This window comes from Gymnogyps californianus, chromosome 7 (assembly GCF_018139145.2).
Source record: "Gymnogyps californianus isolate 813 chromosome 7, ASM1813914v2, whole genome shotgun sequence".
Lineage (NCBI taxonomy): Eukaryota > Metazoa > Chordata > Aves > Accipitriformes > Cathartidae > Gymnogyps > Gymnogyps californianus.
Window position 1 is genome coordinate 11,582,011 of NC_059477.1, and position 12,994 is coordinate 11,595,004.

Consider the following 12,994-nt stretch of genomic DNA (forward strand, 5'->3'; position numbering starts at 1 on the left):
ACTACTTGCAATAAAGATACTACAGAGAATACAAGAATCATTAATGATCACAGCCTAGCAATCTGGTATTTATACTCCTGAAAAGCCAAATAAAAACAACATTACTTTTTATAAATAGAATTACTGTAACATGAAAACAAAGAAATGGCAAATCTCATAAAGCAATTAAAAGATACAAATTAAACTGAGTATAATTACATTGTGCTAAGAAGTATCTTATAACCTGGGGCGAGGACTTCAATTACTATAGTACTAATTAGATTCAAAACAAGAAAAAAATTCTCTGTTTTCCTTAACTATGAGAACATTTGATACTCACTGGAGTTTCATTTTTTAACTAGTTGTGCCCCCTCCAGGTTCTTCTGTAATTTACACTTTCATTAGTCATTAACCTACCAGGACTGCCAAACTGAATGCAATTTTCCAGTGTTGTAACAAATTGAGGGTCGCTGAGTTTGATTATATGCAAACTATTGGCTTTTTCCATGTTCTTTATCCATTTATTTGCTTGACCCTGAGGATCTATCATCAGAGGCCATCTTCTTGCATTACTGAAGGGAAAAATACAAACTTTCAAAACTGAATAATAAGCTTTTCAAATGTTTACCTCAAAGTACTTCTTAAGGCAATTTATTCCCTTTTGTCATTAAAACAAAAGCACGTCAGTATGAAATCGTAGTAGGCACATACTAAGGTATAATCCTTGATGAATTTAGGAGGAGACAGATGAATCTTAAAGTTCTTTGATTACAAAAAATAATTTTCCTCTTTCAAAGAAAGTATTTAGAATAAGACTTCTTAACTTCCTAGGAAGTTTAATCACATTTAATTTTATAACACTTCCAAAATAAAAAGATCACTCTAAGTTTTGAACAGCTTTAATACAGTCATATGCATAAGTGAGCATTTTCAAGTGAAAACGAATGGAATTTTCTACTAAAGAGACATTTTAGAGTTAGTATAAAAGGGAAATATATATGCAGATTCAAAGGTATCTACTTTTTAATCCCTAATCCTTAAGCAGTAATGGACATGAAGAACGTCTGGATTTTATTTTTGGCAGACTTAGTAACTACTTCACAGATTTTTTACAGTATTCTCTACCACATGTAGTTACATTACCAAGATATCTAAGACTAGTGACACATTTCAATGGTCAATTACAGCAATAATCATCTAAATTAGAAACCATCTAAGCAGGCAGAAGTGAGAATTCCAAAATAAATGTAGTCCTAAAAATTTGGATCAGGGGGACCAGTCAGATCCCAGTTGGTTAGGAGAGATTATATAGTCTACTACTGGAAGGAAAAAAACAGCAATACCTTTTTTTTCCAGATTCAGCATAAAAAGAAATCTTTTGGACTACTTCTATGGCCTCTATCATTATTACAAGTTAGCTTACACACAATGACACTGGCAAATTATTTATCATTAATAATTTTTTTTAAATTGAGCCTATCTCTTGAAAAATTCTGATTCACAAATAAAACTTGCAATGTAAATGCGTCTGCATCTGTATTCTTATTTTCCTTAAAAATACTAAGATGAAATGTATGCAATTAAGTAAAACACAATCTCATTTTTGTCTGATCTTCAAATATACCTTTTCTTAGAAAGAGTGATGTTTTATGGAAGGTTTCCATATATTGTCAACAGAAAGTGATAAGCCTTGAATTAGAGAAAGGTACAGAGCAAGCAGTTGTAGATACAGTGTAAGTTCTAAAGGACAATGCTCAAACTTAGTTCAATGTAATCTAAGTTCTTGCAGACTTATTAGTTTCAAAATTGCTGGCAGGCAAAACTGTGTAACACATTATAAACCTCAATCTTCTTTCAAGAGAGTAATTTTGAAACAGGTAAAGCACAGTTTGAGAGAGAAAAATCCTTTATATTCTCTGTTACAATCTCTATTCCACAAACTTCTTATTAAGGACTAAGTGTAGTTGTAAGGCCTATTTATACCTGTGTAAATACAACAACACACAATAATAGGCATGTAACCCTTAATCCAAGGGTTCAGCTATCTGTTACTCAGGTGCAGTTCTGTGAAGCGCAGCTGTGTGACTCTGGATTATCATTACTGAAAAAATATTTTTTTTTAGGCTGTGAAAGACTAGATAAGCAAAACTATGTAAGATATAAAAAGTGAAAACAAAGCTGAAAGGGAAGTTGGTTGCTTGGGAATAGTAACTCACAAGAAGTTATGGAACTCTGGAAAGAAGAAAAAAGCAGAGACTGTTTTTTATTTTTTTGGCAGCTGATGTCAGATCTGGCAGCTCAGCAAGATCAGGCAAGATCCTTTCCAACATGCAACAGAGGCCAATATCTCCCCACCTTAGTGTCAGCCTTCTGGCTAGCACAAACTTGTAAAGTGTTCTTGATGTGGTTATGAGCAAACTGATGTTTAGCTTAGTAGTGTTAGTCCTAACTGTCATCTATGTGTATTAGTGAAAAAATAATTCTGTACTCAGAAATCATGACTGATCCTGCTTGCAGAATCTCTACACAGTAAAATATGCCCAAATAAATGTAATCCCTTAGAAGAAGGAATATATATGGAGATAGGCAGCACAAGCACCTTAGGTTCTTTGGACTGAAAATGGAGATTGTGGAAGCAAGATAGCAGAAGTTTAGGAGTGAAAGTTTTGGAAGATAAATGTACTGTGTGTGGCAGTAGCCTGAGATTATACATGGGATGCTACAGAGGTTCCTTCTGTGTTATGGATCACAAATTGGATTTGGGAGGGACCATTCACCAGCTGGAGGAGGATGGCTTTCTTCCCCCTTGTAGAATGATTTAGGAAAATGGGTCATCTGGAAGGGACCCTGTCCAGCCTACCCATGAAGGAAGAAAGCTTTCACAGGTAAAATCCATTGAGCGATTCAGGAAATGTATTTGTAATCCACCAGGACAGTGTGATATCTAAGCAGAGATTAAGAAAGTTAAAATGTGGGCTTTGTAAAGTTACAAGTATTTTGAATAATTTGATAAACACAGATAAGAGCAAATTTGGTAACACAGTAGGTCTCGAGAAGCAAACAGGATTTGAAATCTGAACATGTCAGATGAGGCAGTAGCATCAGCAGTATTAGAAGACAATCTCACAGTAGGTAACAGTGTTCACCAATGGATCCAAAGAGTACTGAAAGAATTGCTGAGCTCCCAAATTGCTGGGTGGTTCACTTGCTTATGAGAACCCAAAGGGAGACCCAAGGGATATATAGCCAGGCGATTTTAAGAGTAAGATGATACAAGGTGATACAGCAATTGCAAACTGTAAACTGAATACAGTAAACTTACATGTTAAGCACATTCTAAAATAGACAATATTTATGTAATTTGTTCATAATAATTTTGCTTGTTCTTATTTTAAAACAGAAACTTAAGATTTGAGAAAGCCTCAGCCAAAACCTACAGTATGTATTTCTTTCCCTAATTACTTCAAAGTTTCATTCACCTATTATTTTCAGCATATCCCATTTCAGACTTAATGTGTAACAGACATGAAATACTTAAGACTGAATAACTAAAGAGTGGTTCCCTAATAACAGCCAAACACACATAGCTTTCATCAACAATAAAATCCTTCTTCATTGATTGGAATGCATAAGCAGTCACTGTGTATGTTTGCAAATTATCCTTGAATAGCTCTCTAATTCTGCTTTTTAAAAAACTTGTTGTTATAAAAAGCTTGAGCTGCATTTTATATGGTTCCTGGGGTCCTAATATAAAATTCATCTAGCCATAAACTCATAACTACAGGCATAATATGTATCGTCAATTTGAGGTAGATTCTGTCTCACATTTCAAAGTTAAAAGCTATCATTATTTAGTTTTAAAATGCTAATCATCTTTCCATTAGTTCAAACAGAATTTTGATCAAAGTTTTATAAAAGTGAAATGTTAGGATGTACTGTAGAAGTGTTGAATTCACTAACATTTGTCAACTGTTTAGCCTAAGTGATTGAATTATTAATATAGTAATTACTTTTAAAAAGTTATATATACAATCATAATCCCAGCATATATCCTCTAACTTCAATATGTAGTTTTGCTTCCAGAAGTACAATCAATGCCAATTTTTAAAGTCAAATGAAAGTACGTTGAGGTTCTTTAGCTGGTGCATTATTTTTGTCTTAGCTGTTTCATTTTGCACTTTGTCACCTATCCAGTTGCCAAAGCCAAAGTATTATCCACACATCTATGCATCCAAAAGTTAACCCTATAATAGACAATTTCAGTTATGTGTGAAAACCTAACATTCACTCTACAGTAAAAGAAGTATTCATTCACCAGTGCTATACAACATTAGACTCCTCAAACAGTGAGAAGAATTTTCATGTAAACAGTAGCAAAAATTGAAGATTTATATTAGTAAGTTTCTGCAGTAGCATACTGTAAAAAAGATGCATAAACGTTGGGTACATGTTATCATAGACTTGACAACCATTAACTTGGCTATAGAAAAGAATTATAAAAATTATTTATTCATTATACAGAAAAGAGAACGAACAAGACATGAAGTAAATGGGTAGCAATCACAAACAGAAAAGCAGTTAAAGCAACATTATTCCATGATCAATTCAGCTTCAGCTGTGCTAAGAACAAAACCTAAAAGCTAAAAGTCAGTAGCAATGCATTAGCAAGCATACTGGACAGAACTGAGAGGTTCTTTGTTTATGGTCGTAACAAACACAAGTCGAAATGAAAATTGTAACTGCTTATGCAAGGTCACAAAGCTTAGCCTACCACAAGCACCCAGCTCTGTATTTAACAAAACTGTCAGTGCCGTACGTATCTCAGTCATCAGTAGGCACATTAATCTAAAGCTAATCACTAGTGAGCTGTAGATATTTCTAGATGTTAAAACATTAACATGGTCAGTTCCCATGCTATACGTTGTCATACAAATCACTGATGTTTGCACTGATTGTGACATTGATATATACCAGATGAACTCTGCCCAGACAAACGTAATTCTAGTGACTGATGTGAGACACAGATGTGCATGTATTAGAACACCACATAAGAATGTAGAATCATCTTAAAAGTGAAAGGCAATAATATTAGATTTAGAGTTCATGGGATCCATATTTTCTTTGTACGAGGAATTTTGAGATTTCAGAATTTGTTTCACTTTCCAAATATGCAAAATTTTAAAAATGTTTTAGATCAAACAATGTATCGTTAGATAAAGTCAAAGTATTTCATTTGGATGTAGCTTAAGATAATTACAAAAGGGAAAATTTAAAATCAAAAAGGGGATTTCAAAATGAAAAATAAATCCTTCTTTCCTTATCAGAACTTTCAACTTGTGATAAGACTATTGTCATACTAACTACATTCAAATAGGAAACTGCAATTGCAACTGCCAAGCTTTTAACTATAAATAGTATTTAGTAAATTCCAGCATTCCAAAGATGTAATCAGGTTACAAAGATGTAATCTGGACTGGGTGCACAGAAGACCCATTCATAATGCCTACTAAAGAGGTCCCTACACTAACCCAAAAACCAAAGCTCTCTTAGCTTTTGTCTAGGAATATCCCAGGTTGTTCTGCTCCAGAAGGGATCCTAGGAATGACTAGTCTGCATGAAGTATTGATAGTTAGGGGAATGAGGCCCTAAAGAAAACAGACTCCAAATTGTCAGTACAGATACACCTTTTCACCTTTCATCAAATATCTAAAACTATCACATGGATGAGGAAGACCCGTATCTAACTCCCAACTGCCTGAAGTTATGTGAAAGTACACCTTTCTGAAATGAGAAGTTATTGCAGAAAAGGCCTATCTCACCTTTTCTTGTTGAAGCAGTTTAGAAGTACATAGAATAAAAGGCAAGAAACAGGAAGAAACTGGCAAGAGCATATGATTGGGATCATCCTTTGTAAGAAAGGAGACTAGAAATTCTCTCCATTCTAGCTTTTTGCACCTCCCTTACTGCCTTCAGTAGAAGATATACATGAGCCTTTTTTTGTTGTTTTGTTACTGTGCCCTAGCAAAATAAAGATTCAGCTCATCAGTGTACAAACCAACACTTCCAAACTGTCAGGGCTTAACACTAAATATGTTACAAGCCTGGATATTAAAATTTCCTACCAGTTGGCAACATATACTGGGAAACTGTTTATAGAGAAGTAATCAAGACATCTATAGTATTTCCAGTGCCATCTTAGGGAAAAAGTGTGTGACCCTCATAGAAAGATTAGCAAAACAATCTTCAGTACCTCTGCAGAAACACTTCTTGGTAGCAACTGATGCTAGCATATTTCTTTAAAATTAAAGAGCTTTAGCTTTTTAAAGGAGAATTACTTCCATATCTACTGATTATACTACAAGACTAGTATTCAAAACTCTATTCTTGAAGCATTTTAGGATGTCTTAAACTGAATCCAGTGTGCAGCATGTTTGTAAAAAAAAAAAAACCAAACAAAAAAACAGGAGGAGGGGAGGGGAAGGTATCATTATAGCAATCCATAGGAGTTAAAAAGGAGGGGAGTGAATTCACAGATTTAAAAACTTTACATTATAAAGTTAAAAAGTATTATTAGTATTTCTTATAAATTAAACATTGCAGTCATTTTATAACTCTGGTTGTTAAACTGGATATACAATAGAAAACTGTCTATAAAAATAATAACTGAAAAGCATGTTGTAAGAAGCTATTTAATGAAAAATATTCATTGTAATTTGTATTTTTTTTTTTTTTTTTTTACTTACGAGATAATGATGCCATTATCAATAGAAAACATGTCAGAAGGCAGTCCAGCAATATTCCAAGCTCTGATCTCCACTGGTTCTCCCAGGGTATTTGTTAAGGAAAAATCATCAGAACAAGGAATGTCTTTTGTTTTACATAGCAATGCCCACTCTTTAGTTTGCATCTAGATAAGAAGAAAACAAATATTAACTGAAGTTCTGTCTATTCACAAAATTTTCAAACTGTTAAAAAAAATGTATTTTTCAACCCATTTCCCATAACGGTTGCTACATACAAGATCACTATATCTGCAAATGGAAAGAAACTCATCCTTCTGTATAAAATGTCTAAAAATGTCTCTAAAAATGCCTTTGTATGTGATTTCTAGATATGAAATATAAGTTTATTTGGTCAGAGCCTTGGTATGATTTTATTTACCACTTCAGCAGTAGTCTTTTATACTATAAAATGACTGCAGAACAAATGCACATAGTCTAACTAAAAAAAAATTTAAATCTTCATTATTTACCTCTCAGGACACACATAATGAGCACTTGTCAGGACTTAACCAAATTTAACAACTTAACAATCATTTAGAGTTGCTTTTCACTATTCTGTGTATCATCTAACTCACTACAGTTGTGTAAAACTATATATGTTTGTACAGTGCATAATAATAATGAAGACACACACCTTTAAATATGTAAACCAAAAAGCATATTCCACTAGGAAGAATGCTTCTAAAGAAGGAAAATGTATAGAAATAGCATGTTCATATGAAAGGCACAATCTTCTATGAAAGCTATTTATAAGGTCAAAGAAATATGCTGTAGTATTCTAAACTAAAAATTAGCTGGCAAAGCCTCAAGCAACAAAACTCAGACATGCAGTGTTAACGGAAATGGTCTAAGGGCTAGAGACATTCACAGAGGTGGTGAATGAAGGATTCATCAATTTGCATAAAACAAAGTTGATATTCCAAAAGATACCGTAACTTTTTCTCTTATGAAAACTGCAGGGGAAAAACAGAAACATAGCAGCAGATGAAATGATGAACTGCACAAAAGTGATTATGCTATCCAACAATTTCTGAAAGAGATACCTAACTAATACATGTCTGCACAATCATGAGAGTAAGAATAAGCAACCAGGAATCCATACCTACTGTTGCAGAGAGAAAGAAACCATGCAGTCAGAGAGAATGAAATTACACTAAACTTTTCAGATGAAACTACTATGTATTCATTTTTAGGGAATAATCATGCAGATGTCTCTGCCTTTTATGAATATCATCTGCACCTGTATCTACACTTGCCTGGAATACAGTTCAGCAACCCTTAAGATGTTTCATCTAAAGTACTCCTACCTACCCAGACACAATGTTATACACAATGCAGGGTATAAGCATAAAAAGAGAACACTCTCTCAAAATTATGCAATTCATAATTGTAAAAACTGCTGACTATTTATTTACGCTATAAATACTCACACCATAAACTCTCACTCTATAAAGTTTTAAAATAGTATCACCACAATATGGACATTATGAAGAAAATAATTGTTTGAAAGAATAGTACAAAAGTTTCTGAAGAAAAACGGACAAAGGAAGTACATTGAAGGAAAAGTGGAAATAAGGAAAAGTGGAACTTCTACGTTCAAATGAGGTACATTGATTTTTTTCTTTCTTTCCTAATTTTTAGCAATTTACCCTGGACCTGATTTTTAAAAGAAATGGATATTAATTTCTTCAGCTGAATTCAGTGGCAGGTTTTGGTGTTCAAAAACTTTCAAAGTCAGGGTAATTTTGACATCCAAAATTTGTTATATCTAAAATCAGCTGCCATGTCAAAATCTTTTCGTATTCAGAATTTCCATTTCTTTCACTAAGAGTTACAGGCACAAATCTGCTGTTATTGAGCTACTGTATCTTTTGTCTCTTTTTGTACAGAATTACTCCACTTTCAGAACTTGCTTAATTGTACTGCTGCTGAAATAGAAGCTAATTCTGTTTTCTTTGAAGTTAAGGAGAATTTAGCCATTGAATGGAATAGGAATAACCGGAGCCATGAGGTATAAAGTTACTGGCAATTGCTTTAGAGAAGAAAAGCAACCAAAGGACTCCATGGTTTACACAGTAATAAGTACTTAACAGTAGAACGAAGGAAGAAGTTCCCCCGAGAGTCTTATAAACAAAACTCAAAGTCCTACCATACAGTTTCAGTTCCACTTATGAATTCTACTAAAACATAATTTAAAAATATAAACTTTATATTAGAAGAAAAATTAATAAAATTTAGATTATTACAAAACACGGGGACAAAATCACTGTACGTATTACTTGTCTGTAGCTGGATGTAAAGGCTCCTAGGTAAGCTACAATTCCTGATGAAATAAGTATATCTCCAGTCAAATTGATGTACTGCCTTCCCAGCTCCAAAGCAGTGTCATGCCAGCGAGTTTTCTCACCCCCGAGGCCACCAATCAATTGTTCTGCTCGCTGTAGTTTTTTGCTGCATAAATCAACCTCAGAATAAAAAAAAATTGCTGATTATATTACATGATTACGTTAAAGACATTTTACAAATATTAAAAGCATTCAAGGATTATTTTCCTGTGCAGATGTTTTCTTAAGTAATTTCAGCAAATAGAAGGAAAACACCTTCTTCTTATAATCGAAATGTTTAAAGAACAAAAACAATCTCAGTACCAGCACAGTAAAGTCTATTCAGGTACATTTTCATCCAAATAAATGAAGACGACCAGTATAAAACATACAATTCAAAATAGCTCTGTATGTGATATGGAAAACATTAATAGTCAAGGAAATGATCTACATGTCATAAGAGAAACAAAAACACCTTGAAGAGATCACTGTCTCATGAAAGTAGGTACATTCTCTTCTGCAAAAACACATCCTTATGAATACATAATCTGCATTTCTGTTGTCAGTTTTTAAGCCATCTTTCCAGGCATGTTTTATAATCTAACAAAAAAATACGATTTAACAGGAATTTAATCCAGCTCTGCTAGAATTCTTTACTATCTAGTAGAAACACATTTCAGCCATGGAATAGGAAGAAAATTATGCCAACTCTTGCTGCTGTTACAATCCTCTCTCTCTTCTGGTAACCATAGCAGCCAGTTTACACCACAGTAACAAACTGCTTGTGTAGTTTATCCCTCCCCTTCTACTTCCAAACCGTGGATGCAGCTCACACAAAGAGCTGACTTTAACTACAGACAAGAATTAAGACTCCATTTCAAATTCCGATACTATTTTTGTAAAAAAAGCTCAAGATGGTGTACTGCAAATCTTAAAAAAAAAAAAAAAAAAAAACCAAAAAAAAAAAAAAACCAAAACAACATCTTCTAAATGTTGCCTATTTCTGCACACATAACAGCTACTTAGCAGTCAGGAACAGAGTTTACCAAAAACATTCTCAAAATTCAATTAGCACAGAATGTATAAATAAACTTTCAAAACTTTAAATCTACTGACTTGCAAGTTAATAGATGAATCAAACTCTTAGTACAATCATTGAAAATCTATCTCCTCACAAGAAAGCAGATAGGAGTGAGGATGTAGGAGCGGGATATCAATTGGTAAATTCATAACATCTACATTTTCTATTACTTTAAAGCATTTATTCCCCATGCTTTGCCCATTTATAACTTCAAGGCCATTACAGCAAAATAAAAAGATGGTTATCTAAAAGTACGACTTGTTCAACATATTGGCAGTTAAAAGGAAAAATACCTTTTGACAAAGAAGCAAATTTTAAATAACTTTTCTGGATATCAGTAGAACAACAGTTCATCTTTTGCATCATATACCTGATTTTCCAAGTCAGCCTTCTCCTGTTTCTTGGATTCCAGTGTCTGCTGGAGTACAGCCAATTTATCTTGAACCTCCCTCAGGTCTGCTTGTTTCTTTCTTAGACCATCCATAGCAATCTTTAATTTTCCTTCAGCTTGATTCAACTTTAGCTTTTTGGGTGCAACATTTTTTGTCACTCTAAATAAAGTCAAAGAATAAATTAAGCATCTGAAAGATACACCCTCACTCCAGGGTTACTGTTAAAAAAATGAACATAGGAAAGACAAAGGGAAACCTCAGCAACTCAGTAGCTCACGCAATATGCCATTTCATAATTTGATGATATCTGAAGACAATTGTTTTTTACTTAATCACTTGTTTCTGTGCTGATTTATGCAGTTTCTGCAAATTTTTCTGTAATAACAGGTAACGACTAAAAGCAAAAAGGGTTATGCTTCCAAACTGTGTCCCATTTGATCACAATTTAGAATCCATTATGGATTTGTGCCCTTAGAAACACACAAATAATCATATATATTAAGTAACACTCACAGACACTGTACACACACATACAGCCAACTGTGTACACAAAATAACAGAAAAAATTAACAGCTTTTCACATCCAAGGATCTATTTTCCAGTTTTGAAGATTTCAATTTTCTACACAGATATTTTTGTGAGGAGACTATTGGAAGTAACATATAACTGAAAACATATTGTTTATCTTTCCAAAAAGAACAAGCAAGAAAATATGCTATAATGTCCCTATGCTCAACTGAACAGTATTTCACAAGTATTAGCCTCATAATTAATGAATCCCCTCTCGTACTGGTGTAAGTTGCAGATCTCCTTTAAGGTCCACCTTTTTAGTTAATTTTCTCTCTAACAATTGGTACTTCTAATGTTAATAGTTGTTCTCAAATTGAGAACTCTACCAAGTATGTGTTTACTAATCTTTTAGTCAAGTAACAAAATAGCCTCTCAAATGAAGGCATGCACTACCGACCATGACTCAACTTTCAAATTGCATGTTAACCTTAGTCGCCCAGTACTGATTTACTGTTAAATGTGAGTTCCAGATGTTTCAAATTAGGAAATATCATAAAAAATAAGCACACTTTTTCAGTGCATGAAATACAATGTGTAACAAAAAATATCCTTCGGGCTTGATATGACTACCAGAAACTTCCAAAGACATTTCAATAATGCCTCTGTTTTGTGCAACACACTATAAGGAAGTTAACTTTATTTGCTAACTGAACAGATTGTTGCTCCCATGCCTTCTTAGAATAATTCAGAACTGAAAATCAGGCTCTACACCTTAACATTAGGTATCTTACATGAATGAATCTTTATGACTGCTTGTTTGCACAAGCTTCCCAATAGTAAGAAGTAATTTCACATCTCTTTTAGTGTTAAAATAAACTGATCTCTTTAATCAAATTTATTTTAACCTTTTTTTTATTTTTATACATACTTACGTATCATAAAACTCCATGGCTATGACCCATTTGCACAGACCCTCTGCTGCCGTGGAAGCATTTCGAATCTTGTCTGGTACAAACTCAGGATTTGTAAGATACTGTTTTCTTATGATAGCCATGTAAGCTGGGGGAATGTTATCCTTGTCATATTCATGAAGAGACTGAAGAAATCTTATGTCACCCAGAAGTCTTTTAGCAGGACCCCAGAAATCCTCAATTTTTTTTCCAGAACCTGTTGGATCTGGAATCCTATCTGCTTTGATGCCTTTAAGGATGCATATAGCTTCCATTACAAGCTTGACACCAGCAGGAGGACTCTTCATGGACTTAACCACTGTAATATCCTTAAAATAATAATTAAAAAAACACCTTTAGAGCTCTGAACATAGGTGGATTAATTCTTCTATTACAATAGAAATAATAACCCTTTTAATGTCAAGATAATATTTTTCCATATACATTTGCTATTCTCATACTTCATAATTTTAAAGACACTATGATCTCAAGTTCATAGCACAAGCCTGCATAGTCCATACATATATATCTTGTTTTCTTTTCGCAAAGTTTTTATTTCTTTTTTTCCCATTCTTTCTAGTCCTTTCTTTAAAGTACTATGCAGGTTAAACTAACACTGACATCAAAACAAAAATATCTGAAATCTAGTCAACAATCAGTTTACAGGAGACAAAAAATTTCTTATCTGTAATTCACTTTTAGTTGTACTTTCTCTGCTCCTAATTCAGTAGTGGGCATTCCACTTCAGTTATGGAGTTCAGATGTTCCAGTGTTATGCTCTGCCCTTCAGTTCAGGCTCTAACGCAATACTTCCAAGCTTACAGGATCACATCAGCAGTGGATTAGTAGATTTAAGACAACAAGGTAAAAGCTGCCTTCAACCCAGAACTAAAGATCTATACTCTCCAACTACAGAAAATAGATCAATTAGTATTCTGGTCAGTTATTAAACTTCCAGAGTGAGCTGAATGAGGGA

The 12,994-nt window shown here is 33.6% G+C and overlaps 1 protein-coding gene across 1 annotated transcript in view; it reads right to left on the reverse strand.

Moving 5' to 3' along the window:
* The window catches only part of DNAH7 (dynein axonemal heavy chain 7), a 124,559-nt gene that overhangs the window by 34,511 nt on the left and 77,054 nt on the right, over window positions 1–12,994 (reverse strand). Inside the window, exons 43-47 of the mRNA XM_050900467.1 lie at window positions 12,001–12,347; window positions 10,537–10,717; window positions 9,041–9,226; window positions 6,723–6,886; window positions 397–551 (exon numbers count right to left, since the gene is read on the reverse strand). Coding sequence (XP_050756424.1) covers window positions 397–551; window positions 6,723–6,886; window positions 9,041–9,226; window positions 10,537–10,717; window positions 12,001–12,347 — 1,033 coding nt within the window. The remainder of the gene's footprint in view (window positions 1–396; window positions 552–6,722; window positions 6,887–9,040; window positions 9,227–10,536; window positions 10,718–12,000; window positions 12,348–12,994) is intronic.